The sequence below is a fragment of the Cetorhinus maximus genome, chromosome 11, assembly GCF_964194155.1.
Source record: "Cetorhinus maximus chromosome 11, sCetMax3.hap1.1, whole genome shotgun sequence".
NCBI lineage: Eukaryota > Metazoa > Chordata > Chondrichthyes > Lamniformes > Cetorhinidae > Cetorhinus > Cetorhinus maximus.
The window spans coordinates 82,329,732-82,354,880 of record NC_135889.1 but is presented as its reverse complement, the minus strand read 5'-3'; the positions used below and the strand labels follow the sequence as shown (position 1 = coordinate 82,354,880).

At 43.3% G+C, this 25,149-nt stretch overlaps 1 protein-coding gene across 4 annotated transcripts in view; it reads right to left on the bottom strand.

The window, feature by feature from the left end:
* Window positions 1-2,600: 2,600 nt before the first annotated feature.
* cers6 (ceramide synthase 6) overlaps window positions 2,601-25,149 on the bottom strand; it is a 332,569-nt gene continuing 310,020 nt past the window's right edge. For 3 of the 4 annotated variants that reach the window (XM_078552321.1, XM_078552320.1, XM_078552318.1), the window contains 4 exons: window positions 20,824-20,930; window positions 7,625-7,781; window positions 5,575-5,598; window positions 2,601-3,671 (listed from right to left, as the gene is read on the bottom strand). In XM_078552321.1, coding sequence (XP_078408447.1) covers window positions 3,528-3,671; window positions 5,575-5,598; window positions 7,625-7,781; window positions 20,824-20,930 — 432 coding nt within the window. In that variant the 3' untranslated portion in view covers window positions 2,601-3,527. The remainder of the gene's footprint in view (window positions 3,672-5,574; window positions 5,599-7,624; window positions 7,782-20,823; window positions 20,931-25,149) is intronic. The other variant, XM_078552319.1, reaches the window with a different exon arrangement.

Genomic DNA, 25,149 nt, shown 5'->3' with positions numbered 1-25,149 from the left:
CAGGTATGAACAATGACATTGAAGTCGTCATCAAGAAGTGCAAGGCATGTCAACAGTGTATGCCAAGTCAGCACAAAGAACTACTCATTCCACATGAAGTTCCTACTCACCCTTGGTTCAAAATCACATCTGGCCTTTTCCATGTCCATGGCACTGACTTCATTGTCACCTGCTTTACCAAGTTCCCCATTATTCAGCAATTATACCAATATGTCAAGCACAACTGTTGCACTCAAGTGCTATTTTCAATTTATTTGGTGTGCCGAGAGAGATCATTATGGATAGTGGTCCTCAATTCATTGGTAAGCCATTTCAGGATATGTGTGAGAAGTGGAATATCAATTACAATACTCCTCATTACTCTAGATCTAACAGTCTAGCTGAATAAATGATATGCATAGTGAAACCCAATTGTTAAATGTTGACAGACCAAATAGGATCTACACTTTACAATGTTATACCTGAAAGCGACACATTTAAGTGCAACTATTCTATCACTGCCAGAGCTCATGTTTGGCAGACCACTGCATACCAATTTACCTACTCTAACACATTCTACTCTCTCAGAAACTAAACAGCAACTCTTAAAACTACAAGAAGAGATGACCAATATGTATGATAAAAACACAGGTACAGAATTGTTAGGCAACATGTTTGCATCCAGTATCCCACAGGAGGTACGTGGCAACCAGCTGAGATGACAAGGATTTTTTCAGAACATTGGTCCTATGAAGTCATTACACACAAAGCATAATGGTGAGGCATAACCAAGGGCACATCAGATCCATTCTAGTTTCTCAACCATCGTGCAGTCCTATTGCATCTGGGACAAGATCCAAAATGCAACCATGAACAACACCCAAGAATGACAATCCCACAGATCTTTGGAAGGGGGAAGCATCTTTAAAAATAAAGGGGGTGTTGTAATATGCCTTTAAGGGATAGCAACATGCTATCATGAGAAGGGAAGTGTGTCATGTGATCCAGCCTCAGTTTCACTTTGGTCTATGAGCAGAACACAGCACAGACAGCCGTGCTCCTGATGTCTTCAAGCTTTATGTCCATGTATATCTGTTCTCATTTGCCTAGTCTTAATAAATGAACCTATAACATGTTTCCACAATCCTTTATGAGTGATTGGTGCCTTTGTGTCATTATAAAAACGTGACATAGAATAACGTGGCTTTCTTTGGCTGGCTACTCTTCACTCTGCGGCAAATTCAAGAAAAGTACCAGAAACTGCACCAACCATTGTACATGGCCTATTTTGACCCCTGAAAGCCTTTGATTCCATCAACTGTGAAAGCTAATGGAATTTCCTTCCCAAATTTGGTTGCCCTGAGAAATTTCCCATCATCCTCCTCCTACTCCACGATGATATACAAGCTGCAATCCTCAACAACGGAACCATCACAAATCCTATCTCAGCGAAAACTGGGGTCAAACAAAGCTGTGTCATTGCAGCAACCCTCTTCTCCACTTTCCTCACTGTAATACTGCACCTCACCTCTAATGTCCCAGCTCAGCCTTTGGCTAATTAAGGTAACGAGTATTTGAGGACCAAGGCCTCAAGCCCGAGACTAAGGTAATCGTTTACCAGGCAGCAGTATTCACTTCACTGCTATGTGCTTCGGAGGCATGGGCAACCTACAACAGGCATCTCAAAGCACTGGAGAATTATCACCAGTGTTGCCTGCATGAGAAACTCAAATCTGGTGGCAAGAGAGGCAGTTCAACAGCAGCGTCCTCCCCCAAGCCCACTTGACCAGCATTGAGGTGCTAATCACTCAAAACCAGCTCCATTGGCCAGTACATCTGACACCAGTCTCCCGAAGCAACTGCTCTACTTGGAATGGCAGGAGACTCCTAGGCAGACAACTGAAACGCTTTGGGGATGTCCTCAAAGAATGCCTGAAGATGTCAAACTTACCCACTGACTCATGGGAGACCCTGACCTGTAACCAATGACCTGTAAAATGGAGAAAGCTCATTTGGGAGGGCACCAAATACGTCAAAATATTTCATTGGGAATGTTCAGAGGCAAAGTCAAGGTTTTGGAGGGAGTGAACAAACCTCCAAACAACTTATCTACATGGTCCTTCAAGCACAGCTACCATATGTGGTAGATTCTGCAGATCAGCCATTTCAGAATTCATCAAACTGTAGTGGAAGCAAGTCATCCTCGTCCATTAAGCAATCCCTTAAGAAGAAGACTGTTCAGGTCCATGAATCACTGGAATATCTGAATTCCTACATTTAGGAATAGTAGGCCATTTAGTTCCTTGAGCATATTCTGCTGCTCAGTGAGATAGTGGCTGACCTGTGCCTTTGCTCCATAACCCTTGATATCCTTACCAAACAAAAATCTATCGATCTCAGTTTTGGTAGCTCCAAAGAAGTGAGAAGCAAGTCCAATCGAGTCTGCCTTTGACACCATTGCTTTCCATTCTTCTCCACTTTGAACTTACTCCTCCTCGAAAACATTAGCCTTCTTTGCCCCTCCATGGATGTGCCAATAATCATCACCTGATTAAAATGAGAACCAAATAAGTGCACCTTTTCTTTATGATGCTAAACTCCAGGAGTAACAAAGCATGAAATAAGTGCATATTTTATTTTATTACAACAAAATACAAAGAGAACACATACTAGCCTATTCCACCCTAACACTGCTGTCTCTCAATAGCTACACATGCCTTTCTTTCTATTCTAGTGCTTGTTGTTGGGACAAACTGAGGGCCAGTATCAATAGAGGTGGTTATTTCCAGCCTAGCAAAGAACAAAATAGTGACATTTTGCATTGATGTTGCACAGAAAGAAGGTTTTTTATTTATCAGTGTCACAAATTCAAAGGTGATTGGTTTGTTCCACAGAAAGATATTCAAAGTAATCTTGCTATATAGTTTAGCACTTTGCCTCAGGCATTCATTTTTTCTTTACTTTCAATGGGGACAAAATGGCCTCTGTAAATATCATAGTAATTTGAAAGGAAATAATTAAAAACACAAAAAAAGCACAGAACATATCATTACCGCTGGCTAAACCACAGTACTCGAGAGCTAGAAGTGGCCTACAGTATGTGACAGGGCACAAATTACAGCAGATTGAGCTGTGCATAACATAATTAATCCAAAATGGCTTTTACTCTTCCCAATGAATAAGTAGTAGAGTAAACCAATGAGAAATTCCCTTTTTCCACAAATCTCAAACATATAAAAATAAATAATGTAATATACAAAGACAATACATATGAAAATACCATTCCCATTGAGTTGGACTACGTATACACACATAGCATGCCTACATGTACATAATGTTTATTGTCATTCGTTCTCATACAGAAAATGGCAGTGCACTGTCAGAATGTTTGATATTTCTAAACCTTCATCTGATACTGAGATACATGATAAAATGCATTCAATAACACATTTTGTGAAATAATTTCAGAATCAAATTTTCAGGTTGTCCGTGCCTTACATACAATTAATAGGGTTGCAACACTATATAAGTACTTCCCACTCAAATTGCTAATGTTCTTCTGAATAAACACCACCACTTAGGTAGCCATTTGTCCCATTGGTGGTGCTGTTATGTCCACTTTTTGAAGTAGAAGGTGGTGAATCTTCTTCATCGGAGCTGGTTTCAATGTCACTTCGGTCATCCTTTGATACCTGACATTCAAATTGGGAAAATAAGTTAGTGATCACAACAAACAGAACAACTTTTGTTACTGAAAGAAACCACAAAGCAGACATGCAAACCAAAAGCACATTCAGGAAGCTCAAATTAACATGGAAGCTGAGAGGAATGGGTTAGATCAAGGTTGTACGGAATTGTTTAGCATGAAGATAAGATTTATGAACATTGATTTAAAGAGAAAATAAATGAGAGTTAAGAGGCTATAATCTAACAGGAGAATAAAAATAAGAGCTTACAAAGCTGGCAGTCAGGCTCCAATGATTAGGATGGGGGGTCATGGAGCGCCAGTAGCACTCTTGCTGTGAGCGTAGTCATCGTTTCAGGGACGGCCCTCTGTGGCCTAAGGACAGAAACTGCCTCTGGAACTTTTTGGGAGGTCGCCATGGTTTAGCTAGCCGTTTCCCCAACTGGCGGCAGGCCCTTCTGACATGGGCAAAAGGCCTGCGGACCCAGGAAATGGCTCGTAATTGGCACCCTGGCTGAGACAGCAACTTTCCCGCCTTTGGCAATGTGCCATGGGCCCCCCTCCCGATACCTCCTCCCGCCATTTTGCCAGCCCTCCTGCCTCCCAGCTAAATGCCAACGGGCGAGGAAAATTCTGCTCGCTGCAGATCATCTGCATGAAAAGCATTTTGATAGAATTTGCTGTATAAACTTACATAATCTGTGATTTGACAGTGCAAATTCATGATTATCTATCATCAATTGAATCTCAATCTGGACCTCAAGTGGCAGATATATAAATGAGGTAGAAAAATCACAGTTGAGAAGTGATTTTAAATGATATTAACAGAGGAATGCTTAATGCTTTTGAATGGTGTTCCTCTGTTTGTAATGCTAATACAGTTGTTGATCGTTTTATTTTTATACCTCTGTTAAATAACAAACAGAGTTCTGTCATGTGGGTGCCTAGAATTAATTAATAATGGCCTTCTTCCTTTTCAGGTTGAATATTCAATAAAAGTAGCAAGACAGAACAAAATATTAACAGCTCTTATGCAGCAGCTTTAACATCACCAGCCTGGTTAGGCCTTCCGTTGAAGTCAGTGGAAATTAAAATTGAGCTGGACATAAAATGGATGCATCAATATTCCACCAGGCAGTTTGATTATATTACTCAATTTGTCTTTTCTCCAAATCAGACATTGCTATTGCTCCTGTAATTGCTTTTGTCCAATCGAAAATTTATTATTCAGTTGCTGAACGAACTTTCCTAACAATCTAAAAGATCTCAGGCCTTGATGAAACCAAAATGGGATTTTCTTCAAATGTTATAAGAAAAATAAGAAGAATAAAGTACCAGCCAGATAATATTGGAAATATATAGCATGTCATCATGTGATATTTTAATGTTTTGGGCATGATCCATTAAGCATTATTCGATCTCGGAATTACTGGCTGACCAATTTTGTGTTTCAAGCATTTTCTACCTTTTAAATAGATTCTGAGATCTTTAGCATTCACTGCATTCTTTTATACCCGGAGTACTCAGATTCTCACCATGCTGAAACATTTCAGCAATTTGGACAAGGTTTGCTAAGCATATCCTGTGGCTCCCAATATCTTTCCTGCAGAGGCTGTGTTAGCAATTAAAGAAGCAATTAAAATCCAAACTGCAGCAAGCAGAGCTTTTAATTATGACATTGCTGTCAGTGCAGGGTCACCTGTAACCTTCATACTCAGAACAACTCCATGTTGACTACTTATTCTTGAAATGAATATATTTAGCATGCAACGAATGAATCACATTTAAAATGAAATGTGGCATCTGTGGGAGCATTGAGATAGATCACAATAAGGATTATGGGAAAGGAGTGAAAGTATTATTCTAATGTTTAGGAAATACATTTGTTGAGTTTAACCCGTGAAACTTACATGCAAAGGATTCCACTTCCCAGCCTTTCAAGTGTGCGCGAGGAAGAGATTAAACAGGCAGAATAAGAGAAAACATGGTACGGTGTGACATCCTGCTGTTCCAACTATGTTCAAAGTTAATGAGCTACAATAACAATACTGGCTATTAATGTACTACAGGGTTGGATTTTATGCTCCCCTACCAGCTTTGAAGGCAGCTGGCCTTCCCACCACCTAGCCACCTGCCTCCGACTTGTCTGAAATTTTATGGGAGGTGAGGAAGCATTAATATTGTGGGTGGGCTCCCCCAGCCCCAACTTATTAGCCGGGGTCACGTGGACCCTGTAAAATCCAGCCCATAATTTCCCAGTTGGGTACAGTGACTTCTCTTCAGCTCTGCCATATTATAGATAGGAACAAGTAACAGGAGTTGCCATTCACTTAAATCATGGCTGATCTGTATCTTAATAGCGACTACCCACCTTGGTTCTGCAACACTCAATACTCTTGTGTAACCCTTCCCACCCTTCCCTTTGCCCCACTATTGGTGGCTGTACTTTCAGTTATGTGGGCCCCACAGTCCCTCAACTCCTCTGCCTCAACACCTCCCTCTCCTCCATTAGGAGCCTCCTTAAAAAACAAGCTCCCCGACCAAGGTCTTTTCGTCTGATTACATCTTTGTGAAGCGCCTTCATTTTTTTGTTTGTTAAAGGCTCCAAACAAACGTAAGATGCTTTTCTCTTTGTTGTTGATGATCAGTTGGTCAGAACTGGAGCCTTTTGCTAGTCAATCTAATTCTAATTTTAGTCTGAACATAATATGTAAAATGAATAAAAACACATGTCGTTAACAACATAGTTGTGTGCTGTCAACAATTTTGGAAATGTGAAGGAGAAATATTACAATTAGTGTCACTAGAACTTTAATTATTTGTCTGAGCAATCTCTCTGTTTTGTTTTGTTTTGTTAGACTATTTACTGATTTGATCTTTCTCTAACATAGCCAAGATCCAAAATAAACAGCTGGGCTATCTCATTTGGTACATTGAGTACAGCTGCACAGTGAGCTGGAGATCATATTTAAAAACATAAGCTTTACGCGGCTGTTAAAAAAATTCAATTATGATGCTGGAGAATCAGAATGGTAAATATCTGAGCAATAAGATTTTAATTTAGCACTTTTTATAACTCACAATTTCTTTCAAACAAAAGAACATTACCGAGGCAAGAAGAGAGTTAAGAGGGTTTCAGTGAAAGAGAAATAGATTGTCTTTGGGAAAACATGGCCCCGATATTAACAGGGGGTGATAGAGGGGGAGCATGGTTGTGGCAGTGCGAGGTGGGTGAAGTCCAGGAATGTGGGTGTGCTGCCAAGTTTAACAGCAGGATTTCAATGTCATTATTTTATGCTGCTTCCCGTTCAGCTGCTGGCCAAATTGACAGACTGGCCAGCTGCCAGGCGTAAAGACCAATGGTAGAGGGCCACAGCTGGAGATTGTCGGGGATGTTCCACACCAATTCGAAAGATTGGTTCTTGGTAGGAGGAGCTTGGAGCACAGCATTCGGGAGGGAGGAAGGCAAAGATTGGGGATCGGTCAACCACAGCAAAAGCAAGAGGCTGTAACCGGCAAACAATTTGACAGAGGGTCTGGAGGGAAGTGCTCCTGCTCTTCCTGGCTCACAGGCAGTGGTGTAAAAATAATAACTTAAGCATAATCCACTACTCCCGTCTCTATTTATCTGCTGGAGTTCTCTTGGGAAACCCAGCTGCCTAGTGTTTTAGTTGTATATTTGATTTCTGACTACAGACTTGAAGATCAGTTGCAAAACTGCTATTTGCTAGGGCTCCAATGTATTCACGGTACCACAGCATGAGTCAGATTTTGTTCTACTCTCCAGACATAATCGCATAAGTTAGCTTTCAGATGACTGGAAGTAACTGAGTTACAGAGGTGGTAACTTTATTGAATACCAGGGAAAAATATATTGCAACATATAGCCAGGTCTCCTTCACAGATTTAAGAGATTTCTAGCATCCACAGTATTTTGCTATTGTGTTAAGGAGAACATACCTTTCCTTTAGCAATAGCTCTGCAAGTGATCCTTATGATGAGATATGACCAGAAGCAATGCAACAGCTGAAGCAGCAACAAAAGCAAGTTGAAGATCCACCATGATGGATATGGACCAACAATCTCCCAGCTTTCAAATAAGGTAGTATTTAATATCCTGAAACAAAATACACTTTGTTAGCAGAGAATGCATTTATAAATCTAGTTGCAAATTCCTGAAACACAGAGTATGGCTATTTAAATGTTTACTTTGGAAAAAAATCTAATACAGCATTGTCTTCAAGAGCACATTATCAATAAGCTCACTACTTTGCACAATACAGCTAGCACAACAAACCATTAATAGCAGCTTGCTTTATCTCCTGTCTCTCAGAGTCAGTGTCAATACTAGCCATGTATTTGTTTTGCAGAATATATAATTGCTTCTAGCCTTTTATTGAGTTACAACTTGTTTGCTATTCATTGGACTCTACCAGTCCAATAAATTACTTTTTGTAAAGCTTTTGGCAAGTAGAAATTCTTTATTTTTTCTTTTATGGGATGTGGGTGTCGTTGGCTAGGCCAGCATTTATTGCCCATTCCTAATTGCCCTTGGCAAGGTGGTGGTGAGCTGCTTTCTTGAACCACTGTAGTCCCTATGCTGTAGGTACACCCACAGTGCTGTTAGGGAGGGAGATCCAGAATTTTGACCTAGCGACAGTGAAGGAAGAGCAATATATTTCCCAGTCAGGATGGTGACTGGCTTGGAGGAGAACTTCCAGGTGGTGGTATGTGTCTGTTGCTTTTGTCCTTGTAGATAGTAGTGGTCGTGGGTTTGGAAGGTGTGTTTAAGGAGGCTTGGTGAGTTCCTGCAGTGCATCTTGTAGATGGTACGCACTGCTGCTCCTGTATGTTGGCGGTGGAGGGAGTGAATGTTTCTGGATGGAATGTCAATCAATTGGGCTGCTTTGTCCTGGATGGTGTCAAGCTTCTTGAGTGTTGTTGGAGCTGTACTCATCCAGGCGAGTGGAGAGTATTCCATCATACTCCTGACTTGTGCCTTGTGGATGGTGGGGAGTCAGGAGGTGAGTTACTTGCTGCAGGATTCCTAGCCTCTGACCTGCTCTTGTAGCCACAGTATTTATATGGCTAGTCCAGTTCAGTTTCTGGTCAATGGTAACCCCCCCGATGTTGATAGTGGCATTGAATGTCAAGGGGCGATGGTTAGATTCTCTCTTGTTGGAGATGGTCATTGCCTGGCACTTGTGTGGCATGAATGTTACTTGCCACTTGTCAGCCCAAAACTAGATATTGTCCAGGTCTTGCTGTGTTTGGACACGGACTGCTTCAGTATCTGAGGAGTCACAAATGGGGCTGAACATTGTGCAATCATTAACGAACATCCCCACTTCTGACCTTATGATGGAAGGAAGGTCATTGATGAAGCAGCAGGAGGTGGTTAAGCCTAGGACGTTACCCTGAGGAACTTCTGCAGTCATGTCCTGGGACTGTGATGATTGACATCCAACAACCACAACCATCTCCCTTTGTATTAGGTATGAATCCAACCAGCGGAGTCCTCTCATTCCCATTGACTTCAGTTTTGCTGGGGCTCCTTGATGCCAAATGTTGTCTCGACATCAATGGCAGCCACTCTCACCTCACCTCTGGACTTTAGCTCTTTTGTCCATGTTTGAATCAAGACTGTAAGACGTCAGGAGCTGAGTGGCCGTGGTGGAACCCAAACTGAGCATCAGTGAGCAGGTTATTGCTAAACAAGTGCCGCTTGATAGCATTGTTGATGACCCCTTCCACCACTTTACTGATGATCAAGAGTAGACTGATGGGGCGGTAATTGATCAGGTTGGATTTGTCCTGCATTTTGTGTACAGGACATACCTGGGCAATTTTCCACTTTGCCCGGTAGATCACTGAATCACAGAATCACACAGGGCCTCTCTTTTCCTTCTCATCGTATCCTGAATATCTCTGGTCATCCATGGTTCTCTGGGCTTGTTACTCCTTCCTATCACTGTAGAGGGAACATGTTGAGCCTGTACCCTCCCCATTTCCTTTTTGAACGCCCCCCACTGCTCTTCTGTAGATTTCCCCACAAGTAGCTGTTCCCAGTCTACCTTGGCCAGATCCTGCCTTATTTTACCTCTTTTCCCTCTTACCCAATCCAAAATTTTTTTTTGCAACTTGTCTATTTCTTTGTCCATAACAAGCTTAAATTGTACCATGTTGTGGTCGCTATCACTAATATGCTCTCCTGCCACCACCTCAGCCAGCTGTCTGGCTTCATTCCCCAGAATTAGGTCCAGCACTGCACCGTCCTTTGTTGGACCCTATACATATTGACCTAAAAAGTTCTCCTGTACACATTCCAAGAAATCCACTCCATCCAAGCCCTTAACACTATGTCTATCCCAATTAATGTTGGGAAAGTTGAAATCACCTAATTTAATTACCCTATTGTTATTGTTTTTACACACCTCCGCAAATTGTGCACATATTTGCTCCTCAATTTCCCGCTGACTATCTGAGGGTCTATAATAAACACCTAACCATATGGTTGCCCCTTTTTTATTCCTAAACTCTACCCACAAAGCTTCATTCGATGCCTCCTCCAAGATATCATCTCTCTTTACTACAATAACTGACTCCATAACGGATCATGCAATGCCCCCTCCTCTTTTACCCCCTCCCCTGTCTCGTCTGAAGATTCTATATTCTGGAATGTTGAGCTGCCAATCCTGTCCCTCCCTCAACCAGGTCTCAGTGACGGCTACACAGTGCCACATGTTAATCCTCACCCTTAACACATCCATTTTACCTGTAATACTGCTGGCATTAAAATAGAGGCCATCCAAACTTGCCTTACTCCCTTGAAACTTAATGCAGCTGTACTCCCTCTGACTTGATTGTTTTACTGTATTATGATGTGTCCCTATTCTGCTAACATTTTGTGTCCCCTCACCCTGCCAATTTGGTTTAAACTCCTCCCAACAGCACTAGCAAACCCGCCTGCAAGGATGTTAGTCCCGCTCTGGTTCAGACGTAGAGCGTCCTGCTTGTACAGGTCCCACCTTCCCCAGAAACGTTCCCAGTGATCCAGGAATCTAAAACCCTCTCTCTTGCACCAACTCTTAAGCCACATATTCATCTGCGCTATTCTCCTACTTCCGAGCTCGCTAGCACGTGGCACTGGGAGTAATCCAGAGATTACAACCCGAGAGGTCTTGCTTTTTAGTTTACTGCCTAACTCCCTGAATTCTTGATGCAAGATCTCATCCCTCTAGATGCCAGTGTTGTAGCTGTCGTGGAAGAGTTTGGCTAGGGGGGGCTGTAAGTTCTGGAGCACAAGTCTTTAGTACTATTGCAGGAATGTTGTCAGTGCCCATAGCCGTTGCAATATCCAATGTCTTCAGCCGTTTCTTGATATCATGTGGAGTGAATTGAATTGGCTGAAGCCAGTAAAAATGATTTGCAAAATACAATTAACAAGTTTGGGGTCACTAAAATCAGATTCTCGCTGGGCAAGAATCTGTGTCCTTAAAGGGAAGTCAATCTATCTGGAAATACCATGGATAGGACAAGATTAAAATAATTTTAAATTGCAGATGAGAGACAGCAACATAACTTCTGGTTAATTACTTTTAATTTGAACTTGTAAATATAAATGTGTAAATCTTTCCTGTGAAACAAGGTGCTAAATACATTTATTTGCAGTTAATGGAATTAGATTTGCTGTTCTGAAAATAAATGGTGCAATGCCTGTGCTCCAAACTGCTTAATACATTACCTCCTGGCCAGAGCATCATCAACAATGGTTTCTCTACCTGTGGCTGCCTCCTCATCTCCCTAGGATCTTTCCTTGGTCTCTTTTCCATCCTCATACTGTCTATTGAAGGCATAAGAGGCAAAATGGTCCATGTGCGACATAGGCTTGCAGTGAATTTTCAGCCAATTTTTCACTGCATCAGTTTTATTATCCATCGGCTTGGAAAATATTGCCAAGATTTTTAATTTCAATTCAAGTAAAAGCAACAGTGAAACTAGGAAACGAGTCTCCAAAAAGAGTTTGAACTATTGTCAAATTGCTTATTCAATATCCAAAATTTGGATAAGCCAAAATTTTCTTCAGCTAAACACTCAAAAGGTTTAAGCCGTTGTTCCCTTAATTAAATTTCATACATTTGCCATTGATTCTATCTTCTCCAGCCACTGTTGTAGATGAACTAGGCTATGTGCAACCTCAGTATCCTATTTGATGCCAACCTGAGCTTTCAAGCCCACACATTCTCCATCATATAGATCGTCTAATCCACCTCCGTTAAACTGGATATATCGACCCCTAACATAGCTCAATTGCTGCGGTCACTGGCATCCATGCCTTTGTCATCTCCAAACTCTCTTGGTCACCCTCTCATCTTCTGTGAACCTCAGCTCATCCAAAGCTCGGCTGTTCCTATTCCTTCCTGCTCCTGGTCCCAATAAGCCGTCACCCCATACCTCGCTGACCTACATAGCTACCATCCCTGCAATGTCTTAATTTTAAAATTCTCACTGTCACTTTTGAATCCCTTCATAACTTTACTACCACATCCCTCCTTCTTTGTTACAATGCCATGGAACTCTCAGTCCTCTTACTCTGGCTGATTGTTCCTCCACCCATGGAGTCTTCCCATTGCAGCCATGCTTTAAAGTGCCTCAGTCCTACAGTCTGAAATTCGCTCTCTGCTGTTCATTTTAAGAGTCAACCACATTGCTGTGGGTCTGGAGGCTAGACCAGGTAAAGGTGGCAGATTTCCTTCCCTGAAGAGGATTAGTGAACCAGATTTTATGACAATCAGCAATGGTTTCGTGGTCATCATCTCCACCCACTCACTGATCACACTCCCATGCAGCACCTGATCTCGCCCATCACGACTCTCGTTTCACTTTTGATTTGGATAGCATGGTGCTAATCTGGTTTTACTTTCGTTCCCCCGTCTTTTACCCTCTCCCAGTCATCAATTTCTTTTCCTCCATCACAGTTGACCCCCCCGGCATCACCTTCCACCTCCCCTCCGTGACCAACCAGCCACAACACTTTCCCTTTGGGGATGTCCTGGTGAATGTGCCCATTCCCTTCCTACCCGAAAATCCCACCCTCAACTACATTAAGCTCCCCGACCTCCTCCTTCCCACCCCAGGGTCCGTGTCTGCCTTCGGGTCCCCACCAACACGCTCAATGTCCCTTCTACTGCTGCCGTCAAACCCTCACCCTTCCACCCTACCACCTCATTCTGCCCTCGGTCATTCTCACCATTCCCTCATATCACGCCCATCTTCAACTCGCTCTCCAGGAGGCAGTCATGAACCCTACGGACCCCTCCCTTGCATGTTCACCTGGACATCCCCCCCTCCAGACTCCTTCCCCCCTCTGGACCCCTTCCCCCACCCCCCCTCCTCCGGAACCCAGGAACACCAGGGGAGGTGGTGGCACAGTGGTATTGTCACTGATTAGTATTCCAGAGGCCCGGGGTAATGCTCTGGTGACCTGGGTTCACCATGGCAGATGGTGAAATTTGAATTCAATCAAAATCTGGAATTAAAAGTCTGATGATGACCATGAAATGATTGTTGTAAAAACCCAACTGGTTCACTAATGCACTTTAGGGAAGGAAATCTGCTGTCCTTACCATGTGACTCCAGACCCACAACAATGTGGTTGACTCTTACTTGTCCTCTGAGCAAGGGCAATTAGCAATAAATGCTGGCCTAGCCAGCAACGTCCACATCCCATATAAAATATAAAAAAACATTTCCCCCCTCTGAACCCCTTCCCCTCCAGTCCTTGCCCCTCTGCCCTGCTTAGTTCCCCCCCCCACCTTCCTGGCACCTCAGACACCCCTACTTCTTCTGCCACCCTTACTCTCGCCCCTCTCAGCACTGCTTCCTCCCCATGGATTCCTTCCCTTACACGTCCCACTCCCCAGTTGCCATCTTCTCCTCTGTACTCCCATCACCCCCAACTTCTGCCCCGACACCTTCCTTCCCCCCCTTCCAACCTCACCCCCACTGACACCTTCATTCTCTCCCTCTCAACCTTATCTCCCCTAACCAACCCCCACACCCACCAACACCTTTTCCTCTCCCAGTCAATCCTAGACCTTCTTCTCCCAACCCCTCGACCATCATCCGTTGTGAGCATCAACAGTGACTTTCCAACTTCCAGGAGCCAGGGGTCGGGGTTGGGGTGGATCAGTCCAGCAGGCAGGCTTTAATAATATGCAGATGTATTACAATGAGGTTCCCAATGTCTGATGGCGGGGAACGTGACCCGCGGTCGACGGGCTGAGCGGACGATCGCAAACTGGCTTCACGAAGTTGTGAAACTGACTTTTGGCCTTCTCGCCATATTGTCCGCTCACGCCACCGACCGTCAGCGGGCAGGGACTATTCCATCCAATAAGTGGGAGTCCACAATTAAAATCAGAAGTTTTGTGGTGGGATAAAGCTGACATACATAGGCCAGGTGATGTAAGCATGGATCAACAATGAACTGTAGTCCAAGCTTGGAGATAGATGTGTCAGGTGAGTGAACTCCCAGAGCTATGTGAAGGCCAGAGGTTCGGAGCACACTGATGCAGGGATTTTTTATAGGAATGAAGATCCAGGAGGTGTGCAGGATGGTTAAGGGCAGGAAAAGAAGATAGCAAAGGTGGACTTTGTCAAAAAATCCAGAAGAGGTGTAGGAATGTGCTTCAGCTCAAGAGAGTGAATCTCTGGCCAGTTACCAGATTGTAGCTGAAGCTGAAAAACCAGTGGAACCAGCAGACCAGTCACAGGCTCAGCAGGAAACAGCTACAGTGGGGGATGGGCTGCAAACTGATCGAAATTACTTTAAAATTTAAGCAACAGAGCAGCTACACAGCAGCTGTGCCTTAAGATGTATTCCAGTGCAGGAACAAACTCTTGCTGTCTTCAGAAATCCAAGAATTTTGCGGTCAAATCTGAGAAAAGATTGTGTTTGATGAGAAAGGCAGAGAACAGATATGACCATGGATGGGCAGTGACGGTTTCGATTTGTAGTTAACTTGTATTTGGGCTGAAATACCCCCTTTTTAGAGCCAAGACAACTTGGAAAATGGAAGAAAGGAGATTGGGGCCCCCGATCCGGGGCAGGAAGGGCAATGGATGGTAGTGGATGGCCAAAGATAGAGGCGCACGCAGTAAGGAGCTCTCTAAAGAGTTGACTACTCAGCAGTCGTCTTGAAAGATGTCAAGAAATTGTTGCCAAGGAGATCCTCCGAACTTCATGAAAACAACTAGGGCACCGCCGCTCTGGTTTCAGCACCACCTCCTCACACAACTCCGAACTTCCTTCCGAGAATGGAATTCCTCTGGAGCTATCCTCCAACTACAGGTATTATGACGGTTTAGAGCTGGCAGGCCACCCTTTCTCTACGACAGCCAGCCAGGTCTACGTTGATGAGTCCCAAACCTCAAAATGTACCAGGTGTGCCATTTATACTATCCCAGGACAGCAGGCCTACATGCTTCGTAAATAATTAAAGTCGATCCCTTTATTCTGGCATGCAATTCCTGTCAATGCTTTCAGTTCTAAATTTGCTTGGTAGTACACAATCTGAGTGTTGCTGAAAAAAGAGACATGCCGTCAAAGCTTTTCGCCTTGCACTCATCAGGATAGAATCACAAGAATACCAAATTTCAAAGGGAACAACAGTTTACGTTGCATGAGGAAAGGGTACTGATTGGTTGGCAAGTGGATTCTGATTGGTCGAAGCATTACCATAGAAAATGCACCATCCCCCAAATTTTTATTTAAATTCAAACCAGGCAAGTTGACTCTGATTGGTCAAGTTATTACCCTAGGGAATGCACCAGGGATCAGTGTCCCTCAAGCTCGACATATTGCCATGGGGAATGCACCAGGGATCAGTTTTCCCCAAGCTTTTGTTGTGTTGAAAAAGGCGCAATGCCTGGACATGTTCTTTTTGCTTCCAACGGACAGGGTCCTGTATATGAATATATGTAGCTTCTAATAAGCATAAGTGAGCCACATTATGAGCCCGACTGATAATCTTAAATTGTCTGTTAGTGTAATTGTTAGCACAATTGGGATTATTTTTGTGGTCCAATCCTGAAATCACAAAATAATGTTGGACACCGTGTTCTGAGTTTTGCAAGCGTAGGTTGGTTCAGAACACTCATTACCTGGCCTGTTATGAACAGCCAAAGAGATACGCTGTTTGATACGCTCAACCAGACATTGGGACATATGGTCTACAAGCCTTGCATCACCTTGGTACTAAAATTCATATACCACTCTACTTGTTTGTGTGGTAGGCAGAACATCCTTTTGGATTGACAGCAGTATCCTGTTACAGGAGAATACCACTCGTGTTGCTACTGCATAGTAGCTGCATGAAATGGCTAGCTACACCTGTTGCTCAAATGTTTGAGACATTTACCCTTCCAGGGTAATCTGAGGTAGGCTGGGCACTTTTCAGGACTAAGCGTGGTGGCTTTAGGCCCATTGATGAGATTGCGCGATATAAAGCAGGCAATGATCTGATTGGGCTAGTCATTATCCAGCAGGATAGCTGCGATACGCCCTATTTCAGCAACGCATTTTAAATGCATTCTCCTAGGAAACTTTGTTTTGAAGGCCACGAGGCGGGGGAGTGAGCTGGTGATAAGGGTGTAAAACGTCTGCAGCAATCCTTGAAGAATTAATCAGCTTCATCCTACAAATTACTGATGGCTTTTTAATGAATAATCTCTCTTCATCTGGCTAGAATTAAACAGTAAGGAGCATGAACAGTCAATATGGCAAGAAGGCCAAAAATCAGTTTTACGCCGTTGTGAAACCAGTTTGTGATCGTTTGCTCCGCCTGGCAATGGCGGGCCGCATTTCCCGCCGCTGGAAACGTCACTTTAATGCATTTGCTTCTAATTATAAGCCTTGCATGCCAGAATCATATCCCCACACTGGATCATCTGGCAACATCGGCATGATTGCACGCTGACATGTTTCACAACTGTACATAAGCGACAGGAGCCTGGCGAGCTGCACTTCACTTGGGACTTTGAGGTTTGTTTGCCTTCCTTGCTTCGGGCAGCAGTCACAGTCATTAGCGCCAGGGCCTCCACGGCATCCAAATTGGGAGCGTAGGTATGTGTCACTCAATCGGGTGGGGGCAGGGGGGTGGCTGCACTCTTCTTGGCTTTTGGGGCCATGTCTTCGTCAGTGCCCTCCTGGGATGCAAGCATTGAGAAGTGTGCACGCAGCTGCAGTTTATATATGGCACCCTGCATGAGGAAGCGGCGAGGTAACAGCGTGATGGGCAAATTGGAGGCCGCCCACCAGCGAGATGGTGTGTTTCCTGTGGCTGCATAATTGATGAGGAAGGAATGGGACTTTACGGCACGAAAAGCTGCCACTGCGGCCAACGGGTAAAACATCAATTTTCCTGCCCGCTGTTGCACTTATTGCAAATTTGGGATGATTCCACCCATTGTCTGATATCTTGTAGTATGCAGGCCATTGCCTGACTCACTTATCAAATTGCTGCCTGCTTTTGACCTGAGTGTCCTTCAGCCATAGGCCAACTATCCTCCATCCTCTATCTCTATTTGACCAGGAAATTAAACTTACTTTTGATTCTCCATATGTAATGTCACAGGAGACTGACTACTAATGTTTTATTTTTGCCAAATCAAAAATCTCAAATAATCCCTGTTTCATGGCAAATTAATAATAGAAATTGATTTTGACATTTCCTAGGGTAGAATTCTGTGATTTTGAATAAATTGCGCTGAGGAAAATTCTGCTGACCATAGTAAACAGCTATTCTTGGTAGATGTACATGATCCACTGAAATCTTGGTCATGCCTCTGTTTGCAGTACTAGCATCACCTTTCAGCACCCACTCCCTCCCAACCCCAGCATTATCTTTCTGGAATTTTACAGCCCTTCCAAAAGCAGGGGGGCAGGAGGAAATTGGGTTCCATGTGGCAGCGCTCTGCCCATCACCTATGCACCTCCACTGGCATTTTACCTGCGGTGAAGGAGGCATTGGACAGCTTGCCCCTGGGCCGGTTGAGGCCATTAAGTACCCAATTAATAGCTACTTAAGGGCCTCCCCCCACTGCTACTGGTATTTTACAAGGGGCAAGAGGTGTCTCAATGTGCTGTGGTCACCAGGTGAAACCTGATGGCTTTTTGCAGGTGGAGGGGGTGTTCCCTTCTATTGGGGTACCATGTATCCTTCTTTACTCTCCCACCCCCAACATAATGCACTTTGGAACGTCTTGTGGTTGTGAAAGGCTATATATGAATGCCAATCTTTCCTTTTCTCTATGTGAAATCTAGCTCTTGCCTGCATCTCTGCTCCTGTCAATAAGTTCTGTTGCCGTTCCTGCCAATTTCAGGAGAGAAACAGAATTTCCAAGTGCTAACAAGACCCAGAATTTAAATTGCCTGGAAATCTTGTTCACTCTCCATGGGTCACCCCACACCCTGCCGACCCTGAAAGTACTGAGTTAAAATTGGGGCTTACGTGTCAGAACTTGACCTCTTCTTCTGCTCACCTCACAGAAAATGTTAATTGTGACTGTCCTCTATTTGAAAAGCCCTCAGTCTTCACTTTCATTTGGAGGAGAATACATTTATGAGTATTTCGAGTGTCATGGAGGCTATCACTTCAGTAGAATTATAAAGTGATTAATGGAGCTCCTTTCTGTTGCACACAGGCTCTGGACATTTGAATCCCCAGTGACTTATCAACTCCAACATCAATGTTCAGTTTTTCAAACAAGCTCTTTGAACTACTTGAACATCATTATCCTCCAGGATGCTTATTTCGCCATCACAATCCTAAGTTTCCATACACTTTTTTAAAAAATGTAAGACCATTATCTACAAGGAAATATTAGTGACCTCTAAGTCTTTCCAATTGTGTATGCTCTAAAATCATGTAACTATTGGTGGTTACATAAAGAGTTACAGACTTGATTTGGGATTTGACAGCACAAAGTCTGATTTGTAGCATTGATTTTTCAATCACTGTCTTTACTAACATTAAACAAACTGTTCTTTAAGCTTCCAGGGTTTTTGTTCTGATAGTGTTATGCTTGAAGGACTGTTTCAGCATTAAATGAATCCATGGAGCACCACAAATTCTTTCACAAAAAACTCCACAAGAACACAAAATAAATAATTTTGATCACACAGCTTTAAGGATATACATATGCAATTAATTTACAGTAAAAGTTTCAATCATTGTACTTATAGCATGCACAGAATTTTTAAATTCCAAATTTGAAATAAACCATCATGTTTTGAATTTTAAGTTCTAGTCTGCTTTTCAATAGGATTCATTTGCCCCCAAAGCTTTACTTAATCAACATGGTAATGTCTGCACCAAGCTAATAGTTAATAATTTGAAACTAAAATCATGCTGAAAAAATGCTGCAGCTTTTTAAATTTTCACTAAAAATCACTATAAAGTGTAATGCAATGTATGTGAAAATGAATGGCCAGCAGTAAGTTAGAGCAGAAAATCAATTGAACATTTCTAACTATGTCATAAATGTCAGTGGAGGCGAATGTTGAATTGCTGTTATAAACTCTCTGACAGCTATTTGTTGTTCTTTATTGTGCTTGTCCTTCATTGAACAGAACAATCTCAAGGCTGGAAGCCTCAAAATTGTCGGCCAGAACTTTGGCTGACCACCTCAGGGTCTTGTCAAAGATAATGGCCGCTGATATACCTGCGTAAATGAGGTGGCAACTGTGGTTGCCGAAGCAAATTAAAACTGACATTAGCATGTTCATATATCTTTTTAAAATGCTTTTAAAGGTAAATTTGGATTTCATTATGTGATGAGAGGAACTACAGCATTCAAGACTATAACTGATTTCAAGGCAAATTAGTCTAAGTCAAATACCACTGAGGTCACACAAATAAAGCGAACATTGTTTTTCTTCAGTAAAAAGAGTCCTTAGGCACTCTTACACATAATAGGATGTATTTGAATAAAGCATAGGTTATTCAAAAGGTAAATTGTAATGGAGTACAATGGACACATTATTAATTTAGTTGCCATTTACTTGGACGCTTCCCTGGCCCACAGATTATATACGACAGATACTTTCTTGTCAGCTACTTCATTCAATCTAAAATCAGTGATAGGAGAGAGCAAAAAAAGCATGAAAAGAAAATAGCAAAAGCAAAAGAACACAGTAAATTGGGTTAGGAAAACAAGATCAACAACTTGCAGTAAAGAAAAATGCCCTTGTTTTACAGAAATGCAATCAGAGAAAAAAATTGATGCTGAGACACAAAAAAAAGTATTGACAGGCTGAGAAGAGAAATGAAGGTAAGGGGGCAGCAGTAGGAGAAGGAGGGGTGAGGAAAGAAGCTTGAATTGAAACATTTCCTGGATGCATACAAGTAAAAATGTGCCAAGAATTATGTTTACACTTAAAGTAACAGAAAACAGAGAATGTTTACAGCAAATGGGAGCACCTTTGATGACCTGTCTTCCCACCAGTAACATGAAAATTCAGATCACTTCCTATTTCATTCTGAATTTATACAACAGGGATGAAGCATTTGAAAGATACTGCAAGGCAACAAGACATCTGAGTAGTATCTTCTCATCAGTGAGACCCTAACTCTAACACCAGTCTCAATTGACATTTGATTCAGGCTTCTCTTTGTTGCATATTTTGCTAGTTTTGGGTTGGGCTACCTGGGGCTAAGTGGGGATAACCTGGTCAAGGAAAGGGGCATGTCCTTTTTACAAGAGTCATTCCATGTAGTTAATCAATTGTAGTACAGCATTGGGGTAACAATATTCATAGTAATTTTTAGATTCATGGATCATCCCCCAATAGAGCAAGTAATTTGGAAATAAAATTTTTAAAGAAAGAATATGTCAGCTATTTAGAGAAATAGCCACAACAGGAAAATTGCAGTTTGCAAAACAAAATAGTACTTCATAATCATAATTTTTAATAATCCTCAATGGGTTAGGAATGGTAGATATTTTATTAATGTTTTATTCCAATTCAACCTCAGGAGTTATGTCGTAGAGGTGCCCCATTTCTGCTGTAATTGCATTCGCATTGTGCTTGAAAAAGTGCGAACAGGAAAGTTGTTGTTAAATAAATTGAGCTATCTGATTGATAACTTACTCACCATATTGGGTAAAGGCCAAGCCTTGTACTAATGAAGAGTAAGCCGAACATTACAAACAGAAGGTCACACAGTCTTTGACACTTGGCGTAGTTTGCCATTTTAGTTGCCTGTGAATTAAAAAACACTGTGTTTGGATTTTCAATGTCTGACTAATATTAGCATGTCTTTAATATGCTACTATCCAGAAAAACTCTGATCTAGATCAAAAGTGATCCAACAATTCATTAACATGTGTCTAGTCACAAATAATACTACTGTACCAGGATCATTAAATACAAGGAATCAAAAGACTTGAAGTATTTTCTCACCTAATTAGGATCTGTGCACCTTTCTCATTTATGCAGTTATTGACATGTTGATTTGTGTTTAATTAGTTAAATTCAGCAAATGGAAATAATGCCAATGAAATATGAAAAATCAAGAAGCTAGCTTGTACATAAACATTTTTAAAAAGAGCAATAAATCATCCATGTGCTTGACAACTGGCAGACCAATTAGTCTATGGATAACTCCATTCATGACATTAAATTAATAATTAACAATCATTTTTAAAAATCTACAAAGGAACCTCTTCTGTGGAGCCTATTTAAGGCAATTGTCTTGTAATAACAAATCTAGTTGAAAAATGCAATCTGCCATATGTGAAGAAACTGACAAAATAAATTATCAGGTGTGTTGTTTTTGAAATTTTGCATGTCTATTTGTAATGAGCACATGGGTTGAATCTTCCTCTGGGCTCAGGGAAACCTGACTTGTGCACTGTCACAGCTCGCAAACTGCAAACCTGACCCGTGTGTGACTTCACATGCCATTTTTGACTTTTCACACTGGGGTCACGTGCGCAGTGCAGTTTGCAAGCTGTGAACCAGTGTGGGAGGAATACGGGTGTGGAGGCAGGCCAGTTTGAAAGGCTGCCTTGGTTCTCCAACACAGTATCTCAGCTCTCAACATTGTTTTTAAAGGCCTCCTAAACCTCACCCTCACCTTCCTGGTCCCCACCCACCCCCATGCCAGCCCATGCTCCCTCAAATCGCCCATGCCGCTTTTATTTCCCTGCATGTATCCTCCATGCCCCCTCGGATCACCCATGCCTCTTCTATATCCCCATGTATTATCATAGCCACTCACCCAGTATGTGCCATGTAGAGTCCTCAGTTTCCATGCAATATCAATAGAAATATTTTATATTCCTTAATCTCTCATTGTCTAATAAAAGCCTTCATATCACTGACTCTGAGAAAAATGCATTCTGCTGTGTAAAAAATAAATTGAAATACTTGTAATCTATTTAGCTTGCATCAAAAAATCGGGAACCACATCTAAGGAATAACCTGTTATTACAAATTCATGGAAGTGTCACATTCATTCTCAGGTGAATGGAACACTTACTGTGCCGGAACACATTAGCACTCGAAACTCAGCCAAACATTCGTAACGGCCACAGCTTTCTAAACAATAGACTTGTCTCTGGGAAGGAGAGAACAGCAAGTGCTCATTTCAATTTCAAAGCAGTGTGCCTGTCAATCAATGTAAGGTAACGGGTGGTTAGATTTATTCAACTGTCAAAAGCAGCTTTTTAAAAAATTAGCGAAAGCCATTTAGATCACAGTAGAAAATATGACAGCACGGGCTGATGGACCATTTTGTAACATTTTTCATTGCATTGTAGCATTTTTTCCATTGGAAAAGCACTGTGATGCATGTAAGCAAATACACAATGGGCAGGATTTTTAGTTCGGTGGGTTTGTGCTATCAGCAGGCCCGGGAGCAGCCGAGGAAAGGACTGCTGACCACTATCGGCCCCCGACCGCAATTTCACGCTGGCTGGCCAACTAAAGGCCAGCCAATGTGAAAGGTGCACTGAAGTGCTCAGCGCCGTCGGGATGGGGGTGGGAGGAGGGCGGGCGCTGACGTAACACGGGCACGGGAGAGCGAAGAACGAAAGCTCCCAGAAGGCAGAGAGCTGCCTCAGGGAGCTGGAGCATTTAAAAGCAATCAATAAAGATTTTAAATCCAGAAAAATGTCCACACATCAGAATCAGTCACCTGAACATATAGATATTTGAAATTCTGTCCAAGCATTTTAATTTATTTTATTTAATAACGAAAACCTTATCCTGCCCTTGGATGAGGTTTCATCAAAAGGGTGGAAGGGTAGAACAGAGGTTGGACATGGGAAGCAGGCTAAAGGGGGGATGGGGGGGACACTGCCCAGAGAAGGGAGATGGGTTGTCTGTGGCAGGGAAGGAGGCAGCGAGGAAATGTGAGGGTGCAGCGACATAGGATGGAGGGAAGGGCCTTGCTTGTTGGGTCTGGGGGTCATGTGGTTGGGTGGGAGAGGGTTTTTCTGGTCAGGGATGGTGATAGAGACGTGGTCCTAGAGGGCAATGTTGAGGCTATCTACAGTGGGGTCCTGGGGGTTGAACTGAGGGTACTGGGCAACAGAGGGAACAGGCACAGTGAGAGATGAGAAGTGGGATGGGGCAGGATGGCAGGCCCTGGGTGATAGTTGGGTAGCTGAAGGTTTCATGGGAGTGTCACGGAAATGGACAAAACAGGTGGCTTGGATAATGGGAGGGGTCAGGGTCAAGGTGGACATGGGGATGGTAACTGGTGTAGGCACAAAGGGGACAGAAGGCACGTGGAGGGTGATGATTATAGGTATGAGGCTAACTGGGGAAGGTTCAAGGGGGACAGAGGGGAGAAGAATGGTTATATTGGGTGGATCAAGGGGATTGGGGGAAGCTGGTGGGTGACAAGGGGAGGACAGAAGGTGGTGGAGCAAGTCTCGAATGTCACAAATACCATTTTGGGATTCTCAGCTACGCAACACTGTCGCTCTGAAACTGTGATCCCTCGAAGTGGACGGAAGGTCTATTCAGGTGGGGGGAATTCAAGGTGAGCACAATTGGCTGACTAAAGGGATACCCTAATAATCATGAGGCAACTGAATGAGAACCATGCTCAGTTGCGTTGTCCTCTGTGGGTGAAGCCCACACAGCAGCAGGGTTGTTCCTGACTCATGGGTCTCATAACATTGAGATCCTAGCAAAATCGGGAGCTGCCGTTCATTCCGTGCCATTTGTCATCTACTGTCAGAGGCAGGAATGAAGGGAGGGAGGGTGATGGATGCCTCCAAGGGGCACGATGGTGGATGGCAGCACACTCACAATTCCAAACCTCCATCCTCCCAGGTGACGAACAAGGGCCCATACAGTAAGTTTTCCTACACTGCCAAGGCAATGGTCTCTCTATAGAGTCTTGAGGGTAGTGAAGGCAAGCTGAATTGTGTTTGAGGGAGGGTGCTAGCACATGGATGTCATTACCCCAGTCAAAAAGCAATGTCTCCATGTACAGTCATGTATGAACTGCAGGAACACTCATTTCTGTTCCTCCAGGATGTCCTTCATCTGAAAACGGTGGGGTGGGGATGCCATGTCCAGATGGAAGCCAGGCACAGGGCTTAGCACTGGCTTGGTGGCTCTGAAATTAGGGCAAATCTGAAAAGAATATGCTCACTAGATTGATTATTGCAATTCGTTCACAGATCCACTGAGGCCTAGATGATAGAGCCTCCAGGCAACCCTGCCTTTGTACTGGCTCTCATCCAAAAGAGTAAAAGGGACCAGCCCAGGTTGATATAGAGCCAGGTGGAGCAACGCCCTGAGCAGCAAGAGGCAGTGAAGCCTTAAGAAGGTCAGGACGCTGGTGACCAGGGACCAGCGCAGCAGTGAGCATTGGCCTGACCACAGGCATATCGCAGGTGGTGCACCTATCTACAGATGAGTGAAAGGTAATGCCTAAGGCACCAGTGGATGCCCCGGAAGGTGGTTGCACACATCTTCCAGCTTCTCCACAATGACCTGTGGCCGCAAGCAATTGGAGGCAATTCCATGCCGGTGGGATTGCAGGTCACCTCTGCCTTAAACTTATTTGCCAGTAGTGCCTTTCAGGGCTCCACTGGGCACCTGTGTGGCATCTCTCAGTCAACGACACACAAGTGCATCCAGGAGGTGACAGATGCCCTGTTCAGGGGAGCATATTAATTTGTTCAATTCGGCCTGGATCCCAAAAGCCAGGCCACAAGAACATTGGGTTTTGCCGCAAGTGCAATGGGCTATTGTCTGCACACATGTGGCCTTCAGAGCTCCCTGGCGACAGCCAGTCACATCCACCAATGCAAAACTTTTCCACTCTTTGAACGTGCAGCTTGTATGTGACTACAGAAGGCAAATCCTGCATGATTGCTCAGTTCCTAGGGACCTCTCATGACACATACATTTTGACCCACTTCCAGGTACCACAAGTTTTTGAAAGGCCTCAGCG